The 25,870-nt window shown below is 38.1% G+C and overlaps 1 protein-coding gene across 1 annotated transcript in view; it reads left to right on the forward strand.

The window, feature by feature from the left end:
- LAMA1 (laminin subunit alpha 1) overlaps window positions 1-25,870 on the forward strand; it is a 101,408-nt gene that overhangs the window by 37,600 nt on the left and 37,938 nt on the right. Inside the window, exons 6-28 of the mRNA XM_062568525.1 lie at window positions 217-306; window positions 798-915; window positions 1,977-2,155; window positions 2,984-3,089; window positions 3,555-3,715; window positions 5,809-5,949; window positions 6,936-7,109; window positions 8,494-8,595; window positions 9,507-9,718; window positions 10,725-10,836; window positions 11,747-11,857; window positions 12,581-12,708; window positions 13,294-13,380; window positions 13,632-13,843; window positions 14,347-14,453; window positions 15,359-15,539; window positions 16,824-16,960; window positions 19,617-19,853; window positions 22,780-22,923; window positions 23,280-23,459; window positions 24,051-24,236; window positions 25,071-25,198; window positions 25,637-25,757. Of these exons, the coding sequence (XP_062424509.1) occupies window positions 217-306; window positions 798-915; window positions 1,977-2,155; window positions 2,984-3,089; window positions 3,555-3,715; window positions 5,809-5,949; window positions 6,936-7,109; window positions 8,494-8,595; window positions 9,507-9,718; window positions 10,725-10,836; window positions 11,747-11,857; window positions 12,581-12,708; window positions 13,294-13,380; window positions 13,632-13,843; window positions 14,347-14,453; window positions 15,359-15,539; window positions 16,824-16,960; window positions 19,617-19,853; window positions 22,780-22,923; window positions 23,280-23,459; window positions 24,051-24,236; window positions 25,071-25,198; window positions 25,637-25,757 (3,354 nt within the window). The remainder of the gene's footprint in view (window positions 1-216; window positions 307-797; window positions 916-1,976; window positions 2,156-2,983; window positions 3,090-3,554; window positions 3,716-5,808; window positions 5,950-6,935; window positions 7,110-8,493; window positions 8,596-9,506; window positions 9,719-10,724; window positions 10,837-11,746; window positions 11,858-12,580; window positions 12,709-13,293; window positions 13,381-13,631; window positions 13,844-14,346; window positions 14,454-15,358; window positions 15,540-16,823; window positions 16,961-19,616; window positions 19,854-22,779; window positions 22,924-23,279; window positions 23,460-24,050; window positions 24,237-25,070; window positions 25,199-25,636; window positions 25,758-25,870) is intronic.

Raw genomic sequence — 25,870 nt, forward strand, 5'->3', positions numbered from 1 at the left:
AGTTTGTGTTTTGTACTAATGAGGGAAAAATGCGAAAATTTACAAAACCAGATCTCCCCAAGTTTCAGAAATTTAAAGCTTGAAATAGTTACTTGGATTTTTCAAGTCAAAAAAAATAGTAGAATGCTGATACTATATTTTCCAGTGTGTGTGGGAAACGTATAAATACATTAAAATGCCTTTTCTTCATCCCTTTTTCCGTTTTTCTTTTTGTAGTACTACTATTCAATAAAGGACATCTCTGTTGGTGGTATGTGCATTTGTTACGGCCATGCTCGAAGCTGTCCACTGGATGAAATCACAAAGGTATTCTTTAATTTCACTTATTTCTTTTCGTAGAACAACTTTTCCAATTAAAAAAAAGAAAAATAGTCCTTTGCCTAAGGAGAATGCGAAAGAGGAGGATAAAGGAGCTCTTACTCCACAATGAATACAAATTATTTGCTTTCTTCCCCCTCCTTTTCTTTGTATCTGGGTCTCTTGTAGATTTACGTTTTTCCAAAGTGAAGGGTTTTTTTTTGACATTAAAGTTAAAAAAAAAAAAAAAAAAAAAGTGAGACATTACAGGAAACGATCTGTTTTGCAACACAGGAGACTTGTCCCTTCTATTCTAGAAAGGTTACTCGCCTGTGTCAATATAGCATGGTTGGGCAGTCTCATGCTAATTGAATGGTATTTGTAGGTCTAACATTTTCTGGAGTAAATTTGATATTAGGCAGACTTTTGGGAACACTGAGTAAATGACCCATATAAAAATATTTCAAGAAAGCAATAATTTTTTTTTCTTTTTCCCTTAGCAATTGCAGTGCCAGTGTGAACACAACACATGTGGAGAGAGCTGTAATAAGTGCTGTCCTGGGTACCATCAGAAGCCATGGAGACCAGGAACCATTTCTGCTGGGAACAAATGTGAGAGTAAGTATGCACAAAGACTTAGGTAGTTTTATAAAGGCTTATTATGTTATTGTTTAAGGTTGCTTTTAGTACAAATCTGTACCTATTCCCAACAAAATTAAATTGTTTTCATGATGTTAAGTGAAGGCAGAGGGACTACTTATAGTAATTTAGGTAATTTAAAATACTCTATCCCACATGCCTGTATGGCTAGTGGAGGTGTCATGTAGTAATTTTTTCAGAGAGGATCCGACAAAACGGTCTTGGGGATTTATTATACTCCATTGAAAACTAGCAGATTTGCATCAGTCATTTTGTTAGCTACTTGAAATTCAAATCTCTTGCGTTAATCATAAATTTTGTGTCAGACAAACAACGTTGTTCTGGCAACACAAACGTTCTCTAAGAAACTTTCCTTACTGGCTGATTACATTTCGGATTATCTGATAGATTGACTTAGGTTGAGCCAGTAATTTGATACAGCTCAGCATGTTGCTAGGGCTTGTTAGTGCATTTTCCCTCTTCACTTTGCTAATGTTTGGCACAAGCTACAGACGGTGAAGAGCCTATTAAATAAAATCTACAGTTGCAAGTGGAAGAGTGGTGTTCTTGATACGGCTCCTAATGTGACTGCTTAGAAAGCAGGTGTTTATGAGTATCTGGACCCAACCATCCTCTAACTTAAATTAATTTTATACTTATATACTGATGACCCCTCTGGCTTTTGTCTATAATACAGAGAACAGAAGAATTAGATTTTCTCCTGTAATGCAGAGGACAGAAAATGTAAAAATAACTGGTGGCAGTAACACACATTACTATTGACACCTGACATGGACATCTCACTGCTAACAGGATTGTCTTAATTTGATCTACAGAGTAGTGTTAAAATGGCTGCTATTAAACTGGTGACTGGTTTTGAAATGTGCTTACTTGCTGATGAATACAGTGTATTGAGACTGCTGAAACACAGTTCAATATGCTTTTCTTCCATTGTACTCTTTATAAAATTTCAGTGTCACAGGAACTGTTACACCATGTAAATGGAAAAAAAAGTGGATTTCTTTTCTGTTCCTTCTTAGAGTGCAATTGTCATAACAAAGCAGAAGATTGTTATTACAACCAGAGTATTGCAGATCAGAAAAGGAGCATAAATATTCACGGCCAGTATATAGGAGGTGGCGTCTGTTTAAACTGTACTCAACATACTACTGGTATCAACTGTGAAATGTGTGCTGATGGATATTTTAGACCACACAAAGTAAGGTTTAGAGAATATCATTCTAATGCTTTGTTGATTTTAATAGATTGCAATGTGATCTCATGAAATGTGTAATTCCAGTATAGGTAGGCGTAGAGAGCAAGGGTGAGTCTGTATGAGTGTGGTTAGACAGCAAGTAAAAACCCAGTACAGAAGTAAATTTGAGTCTGAGATTCTCTGATTCACTTACTGTAAGAAGAATTTAAGGAAAGTCTTCAATCAGTTTGTAGCCAGTAAGTAGGTATCTGGAGGTCATTACTGATTTTCTTTAAATCTGAGGTGCTCAAAGGGAAATTTCAGGCTTCCCTGAAAGAAAAGAAAATCCTTGCCATATGAATTGCATTGCCTTATAGTTCAAATATATATAGATTATTGAAGTCAGAATGAATCCTCATGATTAGGTAATCTGTCCTCCCCTTGAATGCAGAGCCAAGGATTTCCTTCATTTTCTTCTTCTTTGAACTAGAGGGCATCTTCTGCAAAAATTTCCATAATCTTTGGCAAACCATCACAGTGGTGATTTGCTGGCACACCTAATAATATATATTTAGGTTGAATGTGTCAGGCTTCAACTTCCAGCCCATTAGCTGTTACTATGCCTTTGTCTGCTCTAAAAAACAAATTTTGTTTGCCAGTTTAAGTTATTTTTGAACTGTCATCCCCAGATCTTCTCTTTGCTAAAATGAAACAGATTGAGCCCCTTGATCTGTTACTGCCTGCTAGCTTTTCCAGTCCTCGTTCATACCAGTTCCAGCCCCAGACAAGGAACAGATGCAACTTTGCTTTCCTCCGTTAGAGAGAATTTGTCAGAGGCTGTTTGTTTTGCAGGTTTCTCCCTATGAGGATCACCCCTGCTTCCCCTGCGGCTGCGACCCCTTCGGGTCCCTGAGTCCTCGCTGCGTCAAAGACGAGCTCCATTCGGACGCGCAGCGCGGTAAGGGAGCGGGAAGCGCCTGCCCCCTAAACCCGAAGTCTGGCTAATGTCTCTGGGCACTGAGGGCTGAGGGAACACCGTCTTGTTGTGAGTGCCTGCCCGTTAGGTACCGCTTGTTTTGGAGGGACGAGGTGAGGCGTGACGTACTTACAGGCATTTTCAGATACTTCGAGGCTGTTCATTAGCTTGTTGTCTGGGGATGGAGGGCTTTTGAAGGGTTGAGATCTAACATTATTCTTTATGAATGCTATTACAGCTGTGAAATATTCCATCCTGGTGGAGTTTCTGTGCATCTGGTACTCTAAACATGAAAAATAAACAGTGATGCTGACATTGGGCCAAGTATCTGTGTGGAATGTAACATGGAGTGTAACCAAAAAGGAGTGTAAAATTGCTTGCATACGCTGAGACATCTTGCATCCAGCTCTTACTTATTTGTTTGTTCATCTGGTTTTGGTTTTCAAGGGACTTGGCCAGGTCAGTGTGAATGCAGAGAAGGTTACACAGGAGAAAAATGTGATCGATGTGCATTTGGGTATCGGGGCTTCCCTCACTGCCTGCGATGTAACTGCAGCCTGGTTGGTAGCATTAATGAAGATCCATGCACAGAACCTTGTCTTTGCAAAGTAAGTGTCTCTCATTTCTATTTAAAGGGGAATCTGTGGATGGATTTATATTTTCACTGTTAATAAGATAAAATTACTCCTTAACTGGAAAGAACATTTATTTCATAAGAAGAAATTTAGTATAGGTATACACCAAACAAAAAAGAGTATAAAATGACTAAATAATTTCTGTATTGAAAATATGACAGTTTATGTTGAAGAGTTCTGTATGTTACAGATACAACACTTGCTATAAAAATGGGCCAGGCTGGCATTAAAATCATGTAACATCTGCACATATTTCTAAGTGTGAAAAAGAATCACAGAGAGAATGACAGTATGCCTAGCTGGATTTGGTTTTAGGGATGGGCTGATCGTTTTATTTAAACCCACTGAGCTCACGTAAAGAAAGGATGTTTATAACATCTGCTTTCCGTGAAGTAATGGTATGCATTTGGAAAGAATTATTGGAATAATTAGATTAGACCTGTGTATGAAGTCTGATTTGATTGTTTGATCACAAAATATAAACTGTCAAAAATGTAAACAAATAAAAGAGCAGATTTGCAGCCTTCTTTTTTATTTATTGGTAAATATACAATCCCTTTGAAATATCTTGCAGCTGTAGATTCTGCTGAGCTTTATTAGGAAGCTGTGTGTCAATATTTAAAGAAGTTACACTTAATTTTCTGAAACAAATATTAGCTAGTAGTTTTTTATATTTGTTGCCAAGTATGACAGTGAACTGCAGCCAAAAAAACCTGTCATTTGTTTGACAGCTTTTCTAAAACTGCTTAGTTCTTTTACGTAAATTGATCCAAAGTATCAAACATATAAGTAACCGGAGACATACTCCTGGAAGAAAGAAATAGCTCCAGTAGCCAAGTAAAGTAAGAAAAAAGAGATACAACTGCTCTGTCTGTTTTTGTGCTGGAGTAACATGTTTTTAGCCAGTGCAGCTAAACTGGTGGAAATTTTGGTGTAAACTGGACAAATGTTGTCATGAGTATGAACCTGGCATACAGAATTTTTAGGTGAGATCCCTGAGAGTGTCACCAGCCACCAGCACACCTATGTGGAGGAAGGAGGTTGTCTGCTCCAAGTGTCAAATGAAGGAGGCAGGATTTCTAAGCCAGTGCAGTCTCCATGAACACAGTAATGCAAACCCACAGCTTAAAAGAACATGCAATTATTATTTCTCTAAAAATCCAGGTTTTTAAAATCTCATTATGTCAGGTGGCCCTTTACCTGGGATTAGAAGCAGACATCCTGAGCCTTTGAATCAACGATATGGGGATCATCTACGTTTTTCTTACGGTTTGCAAAACCAGTTTGTATTTTGCTTACAAAAGCAGATAACCTACCTGTTCAAAGAGCAAAACTTATGTGTGAACTTACGTAAAACTCGCACACGAAGTGCTGATGCACAAGAGGAGATGGTGGTGTTGCCACTTTGTAACAGAGTGCTCTGGACTACCCAGTTTGTACTGTGAGGAGGCATTAGGCAGTGCTAGGAGGTGACAGAGGTGGAGCCCCTCTACTTTCAGAGCAGGAATTTCTAGACTTTAGCAAGAGCAAGTTAGGAGAAAGAGCTGCCAGCTAGCATACATGTACCTGGTCTTCCTGTAGGAAGAAGTGGCAGTAGCGGTGGGCTGATCACAGCACAAGTTGTAATAGATGGTTGAGGATGTTGTCTTAAAACTGGCTGTTATGGTAGCTCCAGGAGCCTGGCCATCAAGGTAGGCTATTCTGGACCGTCTGGATTCTGTAAACATGGGAACTTTTCCCCAAAGCAGCCTAGAAATTCAAGCTACTAGAGAATCAGACTGGCAAAGTAACAGAAGTTTTGCAAAACCTTCCTGCGTGCCAGAATTGCATTGTATTTGAGCTTTTAGATGGCATGTTTAGATTTTGATGAACAGGCAAAATCTGATGAATTTTTCCAATCAGTTTTAGTTTTAAGCTCACTGAGTCTTATTCAGTAAGCCTGCTGTGCTGAAATCTGTTTTCTTTTATATCCTTCTGAATGCTGTTATGCCTAAATCCAATCTAATCCACTGTATTTGTTACCATAATAATGCTGATGTGAAACAAATGTTATGTACCGTTCACAGGAAAATGTAGAAGGTGAAAACTGTGACCTCTGTAAACCGGGATTCTACAATTTGCAAGAAAGAAATCCTCAAGGCTGCACAGAATGTTTCTGCTTTGGGGTTTCTGATGTCTGTGACAGCCTAACATGGCCCATCAGTCAGGTATTTATATGTTATGGCCATGACCTAATATTCTTTCCTTAGGCAGCTGCAAAACATGCTGTATTTCTCTTTTGACATGCGCCCAAGTTAACTCCAATTTTGGGCATGTGTCTTCTCGCAGAGGAATGGATTTGCAGTGTCAGTGGACAGCTCTGAGACAACCAGCATGTCACCCCAGTGCAAGTTTTGTCCCCGTTGTGTTGTAGTGCTACTAGCAGCATTGGCTAGTGCAGTCTGTGATAATGCCTTGTAAAAGTGCGTTTTTTCTGACCTTGTGCTGTTGAAGTTTCTTCACATGTTGAAGAGAGGAACCAAAACCCACTCCCTTGGACATACCTATTGGGCAGGGATGGTGTGACCTCTAGCGATACTTCCAACACTCTCTTGGGAGACAGAAGGATTATAAATACCACCATCTTCTGAACACAGATTTATTGAGTAGGGAAGTTTTGGGACACTATTTTTTTTCAAATTCCTTCCACTGAGAACAGCTAGTCATACTTTAGTCCCCTGTTTTGTGTACCGAGAGAGGGAGAAGAAAACACCTTAAATAGACTGAAATTCTAAGGTGCTTGTATAAAATTGTGTCAATGATGAGAATGAAACTATTTTTTTCTGCTCCTTCTTCTAGGATTGTGGATTTAACTTTCCTCTGATTCAGCTTTGTCTATACATGGAGATGACAGGCCTCAAAGCTGTTGATGTTCTGTAATTCTATTTCAGGGAATTATATTATGTAGGTATAGAGTTAATTTTATTGAGAGGATAAGAACAGACTTATCTGTTTAATAGGGAGGTAGAAACAATCCTAGTCTGATTAGAATGAAGTGGAGACTATTTGTATGTATTGGATGTCAGATTGGGTTAAAGAAGGTGCTATAGGTTTGTTAATTTGAATGAGTATTTAGGGAAGGCATAAGTTTAGTGACTGCTTTCTCAGCAACTCTAAGCCTGGCTCCTATTAATGTAACCTGTCTTTTTTGCAGGCATCAGATATGACTGGGTGGCTGGTTACTGATCTGTATAGCACAAAGAGCGTGCAGCCTCAGCGAAGCCAGTTTGATGGACCCCATCAAATAAGTATCAACAACACTGAGGCTGTGAAAGTACTGAAACACACCTATTACTGGTCAGCACCTGAGCCATATCTGGGAAATAAAGTAAGTTCTTGGTTAGAAAGAGTGAAAACTGTTCAAAGAGTGAAAATTCCTTATTTTAATCATATTTTATTGCTCTAAAAATGTCCTTGTACCTAAACGGTTGACATACAGTCTCTCTGCTTTCCAGAATGTTTCATTACTGAGAAACTAGTATACCATAAATTCTCCTCTGTGCCCCTAAAATTTTATTCTTCTGTCTTTCCTGTATGGCATAAGTCATTGTCTTTCAGTTTAATGTTTACTGTGCATTTAAACCCTTGGAGTTTCTATTTGTCATTCCACACAACCTGTGTCTGTTCTTTGGTGAGCTTATGGAAAATAACTCAAATTTGAGTATGGTGGGAATATCTCATACTTCCATAATTACAAATTAAAGATAAAACCCATTATTAATAGGCTTCTTCTCAATATTAATTGGCTTTTCAATCTCTCTCTGCTCTTCAAACCATAGCGTTCCTGGCCCAGTTCCCCCTTTTCCCTCCACTTGCTCTTTGAGCTCACTCACCTCCCTGTTTTCGTCTCTGCCCATCTTCCATGACAAAGTATAGTTTCTCTCACTTCCTCCTGGCTTTTATTTACTTTTGTGCTTGCATTCCCCGTATTTTTGGCGCCCATGCCCAAGCTTGTATCCTTCACACCTTGTCCAATAAAATAGACAGAACCATTAACTTCCCTGTGTCTACTTTTTGCCCCCTACCATTTCAGTTCTATCAGTTACCAATCAACTAGAGTTAATTTTTGCCCTGTTTATTATCTAAAGCTCTGTGTCTCTCAGTTTTTTGCCTACTTGCCACCTCACTTTAACTCTTTCTCAGTCGAGTACCTTTGCCCGCTCCAGCCCTGCTCCTTAATACAGTGACGGTGTAAATGGGCACAAGTCTCAAAATGTAACTTGAAGGAGTAGTTTTGCACCGGGCAACAGGCGCTCAGGTTCTGATCTCCTATCCGTTAAATATAGGTTGATACTGTTGATACTGCTCTTAAATTTACTTTGTAGTAGTCGCCAGCAGATTTGGGGCTCAGGAGCGCCAAAGGTGGAATATAAACATGAATAACTCCAATATGCTGTAGCCCTTGGCCAGAACGGCCAAACAGCATCAACCTGGGCTGTTTGTTGAAAGTCCTGTGGGTGTTGTGCTGAATGAGGGCACTTGTCTGAATCATCTGCAGAGCCTTCAGCTCGCTTTCCCCACCTGCGCAGCAACAAGCCAGCGCTTGTCCCAGTGCTAATACATACGGCACGTTAAACTTGCTGTGGAAAGTGGTGTTTGTTGGCCTATGCACTCCTTTAGTTTGCTGCAAACACACGGTACTATCCTGTGTCTCTTCTTTGCCTGGATTGTGGGTTGCTTTGCTAGTAAGGCTTTGATTTTTATAATTCCAGCTGACAGCTTTTGGTGGAGATTTGAAGTATACGGTATCTTATGACATTCCAATGGAGAGCGTCGACAGTGATATAGTATCTAGCGTGGATGTCATCGTTCAGGTGGATTTTTTTGTTTTGCTTTGTTTTGATTTTTTTTGGGGGTGGGGCAACCGGTTACTACTCAGATATTATTGGGAATCTAATAGGCTGAAATGGAAAAGAAAAAGAGTATTTCTGTATTAATATCTTTCTCAAGTTTAAATCCCATCCTAAAAATCACTACAAAGATTTTTCTTATTATTCGACTCTCTGGTTTTCTGATTCATTTCTCTGAAATTGTAGGTATGCAATACTAACTTTATATAATAAATATCTACAAATTAACCTTTGTGAAAACAGCTGAGGTGGTAATTACTAAATGAACAAAGCTCTATTTACAAAAGAAACTACAATAAATTGCAATGGTTTATATTTATGAAGCAGATGAATATTCTTGCTGTTTACTTTCTTTTCTAGTATAATTTATTTTACAGCTAAAATATATCTCTATATGAAATCCAGGCACCCTCTAAAAAGCATTATTTTCTAATAGTAATAGGTAGCAAATTAAATAAGACAGAGAAGAGATTCTATTTCGAGCTTGATTTTTTTTTTAATATAGTTTAATTCTTTTTCTAGAAGATTTTAGTCTTCCTGAAGCTGTGGAAAGTGCAGCCCTTTTATTTATTCTTTTCCTCGTGCAAGAAATCCAGTTTGGTTGCCTCTTTTCTATGTTATCTGGGTATATATCATTTCTCCAGGTCCCAGGCCAAGGCAGTCTGTTAGGTCAAGCGTAAAGTAGGCCACAGTCACCTCACACTTAATATGAAAGTTAAAAGCAGCAATGTTCATTCTTTGTTGTAGTAAGTAGAAAGCTACACAGTGTGCATGTAATATAATTACCTATATGAGGTTAACTGAGAGTAAATTTAATTGATAAGCAAAGTCTGCGTGCAAATACAGAAAATATTTTCTCTGTCTTTCAATTTCAGGGCAATGGACAGGTTTTGAGTACGAGAGCAGCAGGCTTGTCCTTGCAGCCGTATGAGGAGTATTCTAACGCTGTGAGATTTGTATCGGAGAATTTCATAGACTTCAATACAAAAAAAGCGGTGGACAGGGAAAGGTTGATGACTGTTCTAGTAAATGTAACCCATCTTCTGATCAGGGCTAACTACAATATTGCCAAAAAAGCGGTGTACAGGTATGAGAGAAAATACTCAAATTTATCTAAATACTTCTATTATTTTTGTGACAGGAAATGCCAGTCATAGTGGCAGTAGTCTTAAAGTTTTAAGTTAATAATTTCTAGAAGAAAAAACATATTTGACCGAATTTTCTCAAGACGGGTCTTGTACCCCTAATTCCAAATGGAATGTGTAGAAAAAGGCATTTTGTTGTTTTAAAGATATCTGATAGCAGAATCATTGTTTTCCGCTTTAAAGGAATACTGCCTAAAAGCCTCATTACAATGACAGCTTTGTTGGAGGGAAATAGCTCCTAAACTCTCAATAGTATGCTTGTTTTAGTGTGTGGCAAGTTAATCCATCACTGACTATTGAAAACCTGCTAGTAAAGACATTGGCTGTATTTTCTTTTAATGTCTGTCTGCAGATGTTCCTGAAGCTCATCTCTAAGGGAGCACTTAATAGGAAAACTTGGCTGGATTATTTAATTAATTAACTGGTCGTACCTTAGTTTCAAATCTGAATTAGCATTCTCTGTAGCAATCCTTACGGATCTCTATCTTGTTCTCAAAGTATACAGGAATAAGGCCTTACTGCCTTGTATGCACCTGCTGGCAAGGACCTGGTGGTGTTTCTGACTATGCACCTACCTGTAATATGTGTCTGTTTTAGACATGGTCCAGTAAAGCTATTTTGTTTTGGGACTGCAGTAGAAGGCTGTCCCACCACTGCTCCTCTGATACCATGACAGAAAGGGAAGTTCTTGATTACACCTGTCCACGTGGGACGGCACAGAGTCAATGGGAGTTATCATAATAACAACATGGTGAGGACAAATCTACTTCCAGCTCAGAAACACAAACACAGTGATAACTAACACTGTGATCAGAGTCTTTTTATAGCTGAGATTTGTGCCTGTTCCTCAGCTGTCACCACCAGAGAGCAGTATTAACTCTCCTAGAAGCAAGTTATTGTGTTTAAAATCAGCTTTGGGGAAACAACTGTTTTCCTGTTTGATCCTAGGCTGGACTCTGTGACCCTGGATACTGCAAGTGCAAATGTTATAGACCTTTCTTCAGCACCAGATGTGGAATTCTGTGAATGTCCTCAAGGCTACACAGGAATATCCTGTGAGGTAACCTCTCCTTGTGTTGTGTGTACGCAAAATGATCCTTTTTGAAAGGATCAAGATATTAAAGGCAAGATACCCTTAATTACATTGCTATAAAAATATATTTCCAGTGGTGAAATAATGTGTACTATATTGCACACAGTGCAGTAGATATTTTCTTCTACATACACTTAATGAGATCTTAAACTTGCTTCCTGAATTCTATCTGGTAGCACTAAAAGATGATGATACACTTCAGAGCGTCAGTGTTGCAGAGGGAACAGCTGTAAAAGCTCTGTTAGGCTGTTCTAAGTTTACTTTACTCATTAATAGCTTCCTGGATCCAAATTTTGCACAACATATTTCTGGTTTGTATTATTAGGTTGTGGAAGCAACTAGGGACCTTAGCAGGGAGGAATACTAGTCTTGGCAGATCCTGTGAGGGTCAAATGTGATGCGCAAGGTCACATCACAAGATATATAAGATATATCTTTTGTATCTGTGAATAGGCGATTATGGAGGCAGAGCACCATCTGCAGAATAGCAGGAATTGTTTTGACAAATAATTTCAGTGTGAAGCTTTGTGCCATAGCATCATTAATGATTCTGCAGAGGAGCTAGAACATCTGCTTTTTATTGTCTCATAATAAGGAACTTCACATGTTGAACTGCGTGAAACTTATGTGCCGCCAGAGGACAAAGGGTTGAATCAAAGTTTCACGGAGTTAGCTCTTAACCTCTTTACCCCGTGCAAGTAAAAAACCATCACCAGAAAAGAGTTGCAGTGACATCAATGGAGTTGAAAGAGCGTTCAGTAGCCAGAATGTGACCGAGTCAGTTTGTGGGTGGTCAGAAGTGGGCTGTCTGAATATGATTTGATGTGTACTTTTAACATATGTAATGCTTCTGTTTTCTCCCCCATTTTCCTTTCAGTCCTGTCTCCCTGGGTACTACCGTGTGGATGGAATACTCTTTGGGGGTATTTGTCAACCCTGCAAATGCAATGGGCATGCAAGTGAATGTGATATTCATGGTGTTTGCTTTGTAAGTCATCCTTCAAAGTGTTTGTGTTTTAAGCATTTGTTTAAGAACTAGGAGGATTTTGGCTATGGGAGACAATGTGTGCAGATTTCAAGCTGTGAGTATAGAGCTTTTTCTTTACTTTTTTCTTTACTTCAGTGTATTTCAATGGGCACCCTTAAAGTATTTTCTATTAGAGAATTTGTTTTAGTTTACCATTTGAAGGGGGGGGGGAATAATCAGAACTAATATAAAAATATCAGTATATACTGGCTAATAAAAATCTCAACTTTGCTTATATAAGTCATTAAAAATCTTTTCTTGGAATGAACAAAATTAAGCAGCATTTTAGGTGAAGATCTGTTTTCAGATACATATGCATCTCCTCTGACTGACATCAGTGGAAATTATACCTTCTTTTCTGAAGACAGAATTTTGCTCTCAGCTCTCTTTCTTTTAAAATTTAAAGGTCACAGAAATAGAGTGGCTGAACACCAGTAAGAAACATGTAAGAAATCTATTACCGCAAATGTGTAAATACCCTCTAAAATTTTGGAGGGAAATAATTAGAAATTGTTGTTATAATTCAGATAAACCCTGCTGATCTTCACAGTTCTTCTCCGTTCTTCATGCCCTCTCCTTGAACCCTAATGCTGTACTGCATGTAGACTCCCTACAGAGATCCCTCAGTGTCTGAAAAACCATCAAGAGTAAATACGAAAAGATTTTTTTTTCTATGTCTCCCAGGCTTGTCAGCACAACACGACAGGACCTTTCTGCGATCAGTGCTTGCCTGGCTTCTATGGACATCCATCCCAAGGAACTCCTGAGGACTGCCGGCCCTGTGCCTGTCCTCTGAGCTCTGCTACAAACAAGTAAGCTGCTTGTGCTTCTTCTGCATCTTCAGCAAAATCACAATGTGGGGGAAAGAAAAGTCCGTCAAAATCTAAAGCAGAGAGAGTAGAACTTTTCTTCTCCCTCATCGTTTGAGCTTGTTCATAGAAATGTTGTTTTGCCAGATATAAAAATGTATATATTAAGCGAAGAGGCTGAGTGAACTGATGCAATTTGTACATGAAGGGTGAAAGTAATATTTAGACCCGTCCTTAAACTTGGTGGCAAAATCACAGTTCTCTTTCATGTTATTTCAGAAAAAAATGAAAAGATGGATTGTATGTGGAAAAGAGGAGCTAAGGATAGAGTTCTGACAGATTTTCTAGAAAGAGAACTTCATTTTAAGGAATTTTCAAAATCTTTTCTTTTAAAAGGCAAAACCTGAGAAGAGTTTCTAAAAATGATAATTCTGTTTTGACACGTAATGTTTAAAGCATTGATGTTAATCTAGGAAAATTTGCAATTACATGGTTATAAAAATACAGACTTGAAAGGTGGGTTTTGGATGTTTGTGGAAGTCTCTAATTCTGTGTATTGGTATTGACTGTCCAAAATGTTGTTAATAGTTTCAGTCCTACTTGCCTGCTGAGTGAAGGAGGTGAAATTGTCTGTGACAAATGTCTTTCAGGCTATACTGGTTCTCAGTGTGAAAGGTATGTACACTAGTTTTGGGTAAAATGTTGATCTCATTGTCATTACTAACTATGCCTCATCCTACCTTCCTTGAATTGCTTGTACCACATGTACAGAACGTTCCTAATGTATCTTTCCTTGCCATTTTGTCTTTGCTTCTAATACAAAGCCTATTTCGAGAAGAAGATTGATTAGGAAATGCTGTCTTGGGTGGGGAGAGCATCTGGTATGTCTTCTTTCCAACTGATAAAGTTTTCAATCTCTTGTGCAGATGTGCTAATGGTTACTACGGGAATCCACTGGTGCCTGGGCAGTCGTGTGTTCCCTGTGAATGCAACGGCAATGTAGACCCTGAAGAGGATGGCCACTGTGATGCTGTCACCGGACAGTGCCTGAAGTGTGTGGGGAACACCGGTGGTCACCACTGTGAAAGGTGTGCTGATGGGTATTATGGAGATGCAATGATTGAGAAAAGCTGTCGTGGTAAGCTACTATTATTAACTCTGGTATTTTAAAGAGCAGAAAAATGTGGTATGCTTGTAGTTGAGTGGATATGTGCCTTTTTTGAAAGAGTTAACCTTCTAGTTCAACTTGTGAGTTGACAAGTGCAGGTAGAAAACTAGTGGGTTGAATTGGTGTGAGAAGAGAAGGTATTATGTTGGGATCTAACTTCTCCTATTCCTATGCTTATTGACTTGCTTAATGCTCTCCCTTCAGTCAGCTATTGCAGATTTTTCCTACTTCAGTGTTGCTTATAGTGCTAGAAATGAATTACTCAAATGTGTCTCTTCAGAGTTGCTTTTCTTTTTCTTTCTTTTGGCCCAAATGCGTAGTACTGTTATTAATGTGGTGTATTGACATCTTTGGGTTATAAACAGGTGAAACATACACTGTATTCCGAATTTTACAGTCTTGTATAATAATAAATGCATATAGATAGATGTTAAGGGAATTATTTGTTTTTGTTTCTTTGTTCTAAACATAAGCCTGTGAGTGCCACGTGAATGGTTCCCTTTCCAGTATCTGTCATCATGAGACTGGCTTCTGTCAGTGCAAGTCAAATGTGATCGGACAAAGATGCGATAAGTGCTTGGTAAGCAATATTTAGCTGTTCCTGACATCTGAATTTTCTTGTATCTTGCTCTACCCATTTAGCTGCAAATAGTGACATCAATGTGAAGAGACACAAAGGGAAAGCTCTGTCTGCATGAATGCTTAGTGCATAAAGTTTATTCCCTGCTCCTCAAAATTCTCTGGGAATTTAAACTCCTGATCACTCCATAGGAAACCAGAGGCTTTTGATTAGTCTGTTTGATATTGTCGCTTACGGCTTTGGCACAAAACATGAAATTCATGATGGACGGTTAGGTCACAGGTGCTTGAGGGCTTTTGGAAAAGAAAGGAAACGATTTTCAGCAGTACAAAATGCCAGGTAATGAACTTGGGGTGTAAGAAAGCTTCTCCACTGCTCTGAGGCATGGAGAGAAGGCAGAAGATGTGAAGGTGCTACTGGATCATAGGAAGCCTGTATCTGGCTGATGCGGTGCAGCTGTAGAAGAGGCAGGTGTGATTGAGGATGTGTCAAGTGAGCTGTTTCTGATAGGGATAGGCAGTACTAATGTACCACTAAGGTCGTATCCAGATTTCTTTGTAAAATTGTGGTTGCCTCTCTTCAGGGAAGATGAACTCAAACAGGGCAAGTGTGGAGAAAGGCAACTCATGTACTCAGGAGAGAGGGGACCTGGCAGTATAAAGTCCCAGTAGTGAAATTTAGAGGACCACATGAGCATGTCAGCATTGAGTTTTTCACCCAAACATATACTTGCATGTAGCTGAGAATGGTGAAGAGATGATGTTTCTCCAACAGTTGCATAAAGCCAATCAGTATTCATGGAGGTCAGACACCAGGGAAAATAACTAACAGAAAATAAGAATGTGCTTCATATTTTTTCAATGAGTTATGAGACATAGCTCAAATATTTACTTCCTGCCCAACAGAGTGGTTATTATGGTCTGCTTACTGGACTTGGCTGCGTTCCCTGCAACTGCAGTCAGCTTGGCTCAGTCTCGGAGGCCTGTGGTGATGGGGGACAGTGTCACTGCGTACCAGGAGTGGCTGGAGAAAAGTGCGATCGCTGCGCTCACGGCTTTCACGCGCTCCAGGATGGGGGCTGCACGCGTAAGCTAATCCGCAATCATTTCAGGGTCCGGCTGGGATTTCTTTCAACAGTGAATTTTATTTTGCGCTCCAGCAAAGGTCACTTGCTTTAATAAATAATCCAAAAAATGCGGAGAATGGTCTCCTAATACTTGATAAAGCTAGGGAACAAAGCATTTTTGATTGCTTATTGTTTAGTTCCTCATAAAAGGTGGCAACTATGAAACAGCAAGTCATGCAAACTTCGTAAGAGAAGTATTGCTTTGTAAACAGCTCCCTAGTCTCTCTCTTCCTCTTCTTTTTTAACCAAAGCCCTTCACTCCTTTTGAGAAAATAAACTTATTTCCCCCAATTACAGAAGCTAAAAGCTACTACTGTTCCAGAGTTTCTACCTTAATTTTTTCTGTGTAGTTCTTACAAATCTATTTTATGCTTTGATTAGATATGTCATTGACTGTATTTTCCCATGTGTGTACGATTTTTCATCATAATATAGAGGGAAATGTTAATCTGAACAAAGCACATGCCATCAAAAACCTTAATTTATCATATTAATAAGAGGCCCCTTTCAACATGTTAGAGACAGAGGAATGCCAACCTTTTCTCCAGCCTGACAGAAACATTTTTTTTAAGTCTCAAATAGTACAGTAATATGAAATATACAGTAAGATTTTGTGGCAGGATTGTGTTTTTGAACGTACTTTAGGAATTAAAACTGAATTAAGTATGAACAAAGACTCTTAGGTACCTTTAACCATTTCAGTCTTGGAAATTTTGTAAATGTTGTTAAAGCAATTAATAGAAACACTTTTCTGAATCTATATGTTTTGCAGGAATGGTATTGTATTTCTTAAATAGATATGTACTTTCCTACAATAATATTACAGTTATTATTAAAATTATTATCCTTTCCTATTATTCACTAAACAGTTCCTTTAAAATTATTTATACCTGTGATTAATCTTTTCAGCTGTTCGAGAAAATTATTACACTTGATGAGTTTTGCATCCTCTGTAATTGTATTTTTTTCTACAAATTTACTATTCCCCACAGTAATTTTGTCTGGCTCTGATTCTCCTGTGAAAATGCAGCACGAGTTTTTAAACCAAAACAGACTGTGTCAAACAGGAATAATGGATTTTCATAATTTGTTTCTCAATGAGAAGGGCTGGCAGTGTGTTCCTAATGGAATGGATAAACCATATTGTGTAATTAAGCGAAGGAAGGCTATCAGTGATCTTCGAATTTTTTCTCTGTAGCAAAAGCAAAATCAGTGTTAATCATTTGGTCCCATTTCTGTTGCAGCTTGCGACTGTGCTCATACTCAGAACAACTGTAATGCAGATTCTGGTCAATGCATTTGTCCCCCTCACACTCAGGGACCAAAATGTGAATTCTGTGAAGAAAATCACTGGGGACTCTATCCTGAGCTTGGCTGCAAGGTATGATAGACTGTGATGAAAAGCTATGGCTAATAAAATTACTTGTCTTATACTAATGTCAGAATTGATCTCTTGTTTTGAGAACCTTGTCTTTATTCTCTGCTTCAAAGTTACAGCTAGATGCTTACATTTTTAAAAAAATCATCAGACTGTAAAGTATTTATTGAGGAACCTTCTGACAGAGCTGTCTTTGAAAATATTGATTGGAGTGATTGCATAGATCATATTAAAACTTGGAGGTTGTCTTCTAACTCTAATTTCTTCAGCAGTGATGGAGGAACAGATCTGTAGCATCAACTGGGAGGAAGGAGCCTGGTTTCTGGGCTAATCAAGTAGTGATGATGTTATGGTTTTAAGAACAATGAAATCTAGCCATATCCTGAAAGTCATTGCACAACTTCTTTTCTGAATATTTAAAATAAAAATGGAATAAGGTGGCTCATGTTTCCTGAATGGAATAAAATGGAATGGATCTTGAGCCAGATCCAAGGAGCCATAACGATTTTAGGCAATTAGATTAACCCTGTAAATTCCTGTCAGATATGGCATTGGGCCAGCCATTAATTTGTAAATGTTGAGATTTTAAAAAGGACTACCTCAGCATCAGGACTACATGAGTATAATGATTAATTTTGATGGAGAACCCACAAATACAATCAGCTTGACAATATTTGTCATTATACATGGTAAATACTTGACAAATATAAGCATTATTTGATGGAATTGAGTTTTTTTTCTCTTTAATATTTTAAAGAAAGGATGAAAAAATAGTCCTAAAACCCCTTTCAACATTTGTCATCTTAGTGATTTATAGGAACTTACTTAGCAGTGAAACTTTAAACCACTGTTTTGTCACCTATCAGCTACTACCATCCTTAGCTAATGTTCTGCAAATATAGTGTGCCTGGTCCTTGCGCATTTCCCCTGCGTGTTGGAGGCTAAAGACTTTTTAAGTTTTCCTTTGATAGAGTGATTCCACTGCAACAATGCAGTTTCAATGATCTCCACAGAGATCAAGTTTAATTAAGTATGTGACTACCCATTTTTGCTAAGTTGTTAGCATTTCCCTTGATTACAGTTTCACAGGAATTAATGTGGAATGATTTTAAGGTATTAAGGTAATTCTTGCTGCAACAAACAATACTGTGATCTGCAGACAGCAGATCACCCACGCTGAATGGTCGAGGCATCAGGCTAAGATCTAGTGCAGTGCCTCCTGGCAAACCCTCGAAAGGCTCCCACATGCTCTCTGGAGGGACGGAGCAGGGAAGGTGGTATCAGACACGCAGCTAGTCTGTCTTTTCAGCGCAGACTGTGTTAGCAGGATCTTTCATCTGGCTCTGTTACCGTACTTCCTTGCAGCTTTTTCAGTACTCGACACCACTTTGTGGGTGCTGTGATTGAGCAGGACTGCAGTTGTGTTCTGCTTACAGCCTGCTTCATCTTGTCAAGCGGTTCAGCACAGCTAATTATACTTTATAGTCCTTATTTGTTCCTATCATGTATAGATAAAGATTGAAATATATGCAAATCATTTCTATTTTTATGATGCTCTAAAATAGGGTGTAACCTTCCAAGCTGTAGATCTTTAGAGGTACCTGGGAGCCAAAGTCATAAACCTGTGTGGTCAAAAACTCTATGGGATTAGGCACAGTACTGTGCTACTAAAGGAAAAAGTTTGCTTAATACAAATAGTGCTACTGGTGAGCAGCAAATACGTGTGGAGAATACTAGAAGGTACATGGTAATGTTAATAGATTTTGTGAGCCTTTGTGTGGAGTGCTTTGCAAGTGAAGGCTTTTCATCTCAAAGAAAGATGAGGAAAGACAACTGAAGTCAAGACATGACAGATGGAATGTACTTTTCTGCCTGCACTTTCAGAAATAACCACAGAACCAAATCTTATTTAAGGCTTGTTTAAGTAACCGCAGATCTGAAAATAAGACTAAATATTAGATTCTCTCTGCCTAAAAAAAAAGATGACAAATTAAGTACATCCACTTCCCATATTTGCAATAACAGCTTCATATTACTGATTGCATAAGGAACGATGGGCTCTGCCATGGAACACTGGTCCTCTGGCGCTGAGCTCCTTTGCATGCAGATCTTCTGATCCAGTGAGACTCTCAGTTCCTTACCACATAACAAATGAAGCTTGAGCAAGATTTAGACCTCATTAGTGTTACTCAAAATCCTAAAAGAATGTCAGTATTAAGATTTTTCTTCCTTTTACATTTATAAAATTATTCTACTTATATATTTCACCCAATATTTATATTACATTATTTTGATTTATTTACTGTCCTCAATAAATAGTATTTTAAATAAAATGTTTTGTTTTTGTTTGTTTTGTTTTGTTTTCTTCTTTTTCTGGACCTGATCCTTCAACTCATTTGGTTCTGAAACCCAGATCTGGGAATAAACAGAGCTTCTTACTTTTCGCAATTCACTGTTAATGGAAATTCACTTCTTTGTTTAAATAGAAACCAAACAATCACATTTTTGTGTGGGAGTCCTTGCTTTTTATCATTGTATAATGATTAGTGACAAACATTGAGTTTTATTACCCACTCTAAATTGACTGTGTTGTTTCCTTTGTAACAATTTTTTTTTATAAATACCTACTATTTTTGAACATATCTTGTTTTCCTCTAAGGCTTGCAACTGCAGCGGCATTGGTTCAACCAGTCTCCAGTGTGATGTATTGACTGGTCAGTGCCCATGCAAAGCTGAGTTTGGAGGACAAGACTGTTCCAGGTGTGCATTAGGCTACAGGGATTACCCAGATTGTGTTGCCTGCAACTGTGACTTGAGTGGAACCAAAGTGGAGATGTGTGATAATGCTGAAGGACTCTGTGGTTGTGAAGAAGAAACTGGCATCTGTATCTGCAAGGTACTGAAATACTCAGAAGTTTTGGGGACAGAATTGGGATGTTCTGGTCACTTATTTCATAAAAATCATGGAAATCATAGGGATGAAAGAGACCTTACAAGGCAATCTGGTCTTAACCCCTGCTCTGAGACATTTCTGAGTACACCTAAATCATCCATAATGGATTTTCTGTCTCAGTGCTAAACAGTTATTTTAAGGAAAGTGTCTTTTCTATCCTAGCTGGAGAGATGTGTTCTTTCTTTCTATTTCCCAGATTTCCTAGATGCTTTTTTTGGTTTTCACAGACCTCTGAAGACTCCATTAACAAGAAATGGAGCACAGAGATCAAAGCCCCTTCCTGCACAATATGTCTGGTTTATATATTTCATGTAGCTTAGCTTTCTCATTGCCAGACATATCTTGACTGTACATTGTCAATATAGTCCTTTATAGTCCTTATAGTATAGTCAGTGTAGTCCTACAGTATTTTCAGATGCTGCTTGCACCTGCTACCATGTCTGGCAACTTGGGGCTCCTCTAGCAGGCGGCTCCCATTCTGAGTCATTTCTCTGCTTGGCATTGTTGGCCAGGGACTTTCAAAGCTCTCCAAGTTCCCTCTGGGATCTGCCTTGAAAACTGCCAGTTGAGGTTCCCAGTTTGGACAGACCCACCACAGCAGTACGCAGAAGAAATTGCATCAGAATAACCAACATGCCACTGTTGTTTCCCTCCTTAGGAGCTGCTATTATAATACCCTGAGAGTTTGCCTCTCCTGTCTTCCTCTGCTTTGTTTTAAGTTGCTGGGTATTTTTTTTTCCAGCTTGTGGTCATCAGATTGTTGCACTCTACTCCAGATCTCTGTTAAATAAAACTCATGGAACTTACTGTGGATGTGTGTTAAGAAGTCAGGATCACACCCTATTGTCTGCTCAGCCATAGAAAGGCTCATTTCTTACTACTGTATTGAATTCTTGCAGAGTTTGCTAACAGCCAGTGTACATCTGATAGAACAACGATTGGTTTCTTTCTCATCTGGTACAGGATTTGGGATATTTCACAGTTGCAGTCTTGCTGCAATCCCAGATTCAAATATACAGAACCAGTACATGTTTATTCTTTCTGTTTGCATTTGCTCAATGTAAATTCCATGTGCTTATTCCATAGTAAGTGATTTTCTGTAACTACATCATTCTTACACTGCACAAGAATCCTTTTTTTCATGGATTAGTACTATAAAGTAGAAATGAATGAGGATGCATTTGCCTTACTTTTCCTCTTTGATGCTAGACCTCTGTCAGCCTCACAAAGGGCAAGTTTAGTTTTTTGAATAGGACATGAGTTTTGAGACAAAATTTTTGTAGACTTCATTAAATGCATGGAAATGGTGCTCATGATTTCAACATCACTATATTCTTCTACATGTAATGTCTCTGATTCCAAGAACAATACCATGTGAACCAGTTTTAGTGATAGAATTTTTACGTTTTATTTATCCCTCTTATTTTTCTCTGCAGTCTCATTTTACCTTGCAAATAGTGCTAATAATAATGTTAGTCCATAACACATACGTATTATTTTTGATTAACTATTTAAAAAGTTGTTTTCTCAATACACATAGAAAATGAGAGGAAAACCAGCTTGTTGTAGAAAAAAATATTCTGACACAATGAGCAGCAGAGAAAATATTTTTACCTCAAGCCAGGGGAAACTATTGCTTCATGGAGTCTAGGAATGTTGTACTGCAAGTATTGCACTTTAGAGTGCAGTCGCATTAATTGATAACATCTTAAAGTTTCTGAGCAGACAATCTCTGATAAAAAGGTTGAGTTTTTTACTTAACATAAAAGAATGCTTTTATTAATTTCCTACATGCTGTTTTGGCAGAAAAATACTTAATTCTCTGTATGGAGATAGATAGCTCCTTCCATCCCTAGATGTCAAAACATTTTAAAAAACTAATTAAATGTTAGAAAACTCTAGTGAACGAAATAGGTATTGTATACTAATCTTCATTATACAAATGAAAAGAATGAAGTACAAAGAAGTTTTTTCTACTCATACACACATGGTTTTATTAGGTTTGAGAACAGCACATTGATTCAGATTATTGAGGCTGTTTTTTTGGAAATCAGAAAACTATAATGACAGAAAAACAATATATACAAAACAGAGAACCTCAACATTAATTATGTTACTGTTAACATATTCTTAATATGACATACTTAATATGACAATGTTGCAAGTTCGAATTTATGTTTACTCCACTATAACCAAAGGCAGTGCTTAAGAATAACTCAGGTATGTTGCTAGAAGTGAAGTCTGAATTCTAGTGTTAAAAATGGAAACATTAAATACAGAGATTTAATAGTATGGATCTTTCTGAGAAGGTGAGAATCTGTTCTTGAAATACTAAATGATAGAGAAGAACTTACTTCAGTCCTGTAAATATGCACATCTGTAGTCTCCAGACTTCTGATACAGGTACCTATCAATGCTGGTTGTAGTTTTTTCCAAAGCTTTTTCAGATAGGATTTACCAGTTAGGACCTGAGCTCACAAATAGACACTTGAGGCTAGGTCCCCTCATTCCAGTTCATGCTGAGCAGTTTCTTTGGATTTGAGAGCTTGTTTTCCAGAGTGGAGAAATCTTTTCTTCCTGTCTTTAGCACAACCACATTGTTGCTAATTTTAGCTAGGAATTCAAATATATGAGTTTTACTTTAGTTTAATTTAATTTGTTCCATGTTTCAATAGAAAAACCAAACAGTAATGTATAAAAATGAAAAAATGTCTGCACTAGTTAAACAAAGTTGATATAATGGACTTCCTGTAGTGTAGTTTATAGAGTCAGTAGTTTTGCTTCCCCAAAGAGCCACCTTTCATTTGGCTAGAAAAGTCATCCATGTGTGCTTCTGTGTTTTTTGTTTTGTTTTGTTTATATCCTCTAGGAAAACGTATTTGGGCTACAGTGCAGCGAGTGCAAACCTGGAACTTTTGCTCTGTCAGCTAGCAATGCACTGGGGTGTACTCCGTGCTTCTGCTTTGGGATGTCCACGTTTTGTTCGGAAGTAGAAGACCACGTGAGAATTCCTGTAAGTAAAGCGATGAAATGTACATAGACAATTGGGTGTCACGCTCATGGTATCACACTGGTGTGCGTAGGGTTGCATATATTTTATGAGTCAGCTAACTGAAGATGGCAGTGGCTTAGGGTAGAATGAAAAAGAAAGCCACAGTTAAGCAGTAATAGCCTTGTTTCTGAAACCTTGTGTTTCAATCCATACACTTTTTATGTAATTATCAAAAGTGTTTTCAAGTTTCTCGGCTTGGGCATATATTACTCTAAAATGGACTACTGACTATTGCGAAGAAGCTTGAACTGTCTGCAGTATATTGCGCTGGGATAGAACAGTTTCACAGGATGAATCTGTTGCTCTTTGTGTTGTAGATAACCTTAACTCCAGATCAGTCCATTCTGCGTGTAGTATCTCAAAGTAACCTGACTGGAACAGTGGAAGGTGTATTTTCTCAATTTCCTGATGTCTTACTGGATGCTGCTATTGTTAGAAATTATTTAAATACAGAAGCATTTTACTGGAGGTTACCAGAGCAGTTTCAGGGAGACCAGGTAAGATCATTAAATAACTGGAATGTTTTATAAATCATTCCTTTATGGTGTAATAGTCACTTTATCTAGATAATGTTTTTCTATGTTAGCTCTATTACTGTAGGTAATGACATTATGAACGTTCAGTGACTGAATTTATTTATAGCAAGCACAAATGTTTACATTACCTTTTCCTAGTGAGATTTTTTTTTGTCCCGTAAATGGGTAACATCCATGTTTAATTACCATGTTACTCTTCAGAGATTGCATAGGAGTAGATGGAATGTATTTAGTTTTATGTTAGAAACTTGAAAGAGCTTTCAGCCTTGACAGTGTATTCAGTATGTAGCTCATGGTATCTACTGCTCAGGAATTAAATGAAAATTGAGGGCATGACTTGAAAGGACCTGGAAGAGAAACCTGTGTCTGTGTTTTAGAAACATGCATTTAACCTTGATGCCAAAACTGCTGAGTTTGAGTCAATTTTCATGTTTTATTACCAATTCTTCAAAGAGCTGACGGTTTTCAAGTCTTCTGATGACATTGAAATATTTTCAGCTATCAGCTCTAACCTTGGAATAAATAAAAGTAATAATTTTTTTATCCAAACAGCTCATGGCCTATGGAGGGAAGCTGAAGTACACTGTTGCTTTTTACGCTTTGGATGGCTTTGGAACCTCAAATTTTGAGCCACAGATTCTAATCAAAGGGGGTCACACCAGCAAATTCGTCATCTATGTAGACATCCCTTCTCCAGAAAATGGAGTAAGAAGTAATAAGGAAGTAGAAATGAAGGAGGTAAGCTAAAACAATGACGCGGAAAAGGGGACAATGTCCTTTTTGACCTTTTACAGAAAAGCCTCATGTATTAAAAAAAAATACTTCAAAAAATACATACCTGACTTCAAACAGGCTGACTAAATATATTGCTAGATTAAAATGCATACAGTGTAAGGAAAAAATTGTCTGTGAATGTCATGTTATAGAGGACAATAGCATTTTGACTTTGTTTTCTCTTGGAAATGCTGAAGGTGATGATGCTGTGGGAAACTTCAAACTTAGATTTCAATGATAAATGAAATGCAGTCAGGTATTTTCTCTCTTGGCCATTCTCATAGTGTCGTAGCCTGTATGTTACATGCTCAGCCTAGACATCATTCTTTCGGTCATGAGTCTTGACCTGGCAGCAGCAGTAAGTTGCAGTAGTGCCCATGGGATAATTTCAGAGGAGGTAACAGAGACCTCTTTTGGTCCCTAGGACCTTAGGAGGTGAGGTCTGGAATAAGCAGTATCAGTCTCCTCTTGAGAGGAGGCAGGCTACAGTTATGGCTGTTTCTAACTGCATGTAAGATGAGTGCTGTGGAGTCCTAGTCCCCCAGACGTCTGGGTTCCCCAGGTCAAGCCAGAGAAAAAAAACATACCTCACACTCTTGGATTGCTTTTCTGTAGAAACTGGGCATAGAGATGGGGGAAGGGAAGGGGAGAGGAGGAATGATACAAAGCTATGTCTTGCTCCAGCATGGGGCAAGATTTTGGAAACTTTTCTGTGGAGGAGGAAGAGAGTGTTACTTTTAAATAAATACATGAGTTTAAGCACTTGTGATTCCCTGAATGTGTGTCATGTTCCCTTAGGATTCTTGGAAATATTTTAACTCTGTGTCTGACCAACCCGTCTCACGTTCTGATTTCATGTCGGTGCTAAGCAATATTGATTATGTCCTTATCAAGGCAGCCTATGGCCAAGGATTACAGCAAAGCAGGTAGGTAAAACAGTCTCTAAGTGCATTTATTTATTGCATTTACTGTAATTTAACCTGGAAATAGTCTCAACTGAGCTATGCAATAAAGATGTAACTCAGATTAGACAAACTTCTAATTTCCTATTTATGACTCATTCTTTTTCCCCTGATAAGAAAACATTTATTATCTTTAATGGATGCCCTTTAATTCTTTTTGTAAAACACTAAACCTCTGCTGCTTGCTTTGATGTAAAAGCCCATTAATAAACACAAAAACTTATGAACTGAGACAGTATTCTCCAGGATGGGCAATAGAAATGTTTCTGCGTGGAAAAGGAGACCATAGGAGAGAATGTATAGTAGCCCTATAGCCCTATCCTTGGAATGTAGTATGTTTAAATCTCAGTTTTGCTGCTAGGATTGCTCTAGATGTTCATGCTCTTTTCTCATCCCTTGCAGAATTGCAAACATCTCAATGGAAATTGCAGTGAAATTTGAAGAGATGCATGTAGGCAGAGCTAGAGCTCATCATATAGAGCAATGTAGATGTCCTGTTGGTTATGCTGGATTCTCCTGTCAGGTACAGAGTCCTTGAATCCTTTTCATGTGTCTAATACTGAGTTAATAATAAAGTTACTTAGAAGTTACTTGGTTTTTAAAAATGTTTTAAATGTTGATAGCCGTTTTTTCCCC

The sequence above is a fragment of the Rhea pennata genome, chromosome 2 (genome assembly GCF_028389875.1).
Source record: "Rhea pennata isolate bPtePen1 chromosome 2, bPtePen1.pri, whole genome shotgun sequence".
NCBI lineage: Eukaryota > Metazoa > Chordata > Aves > Rheiformes > Rheidae > Rhea > Rhea pennata.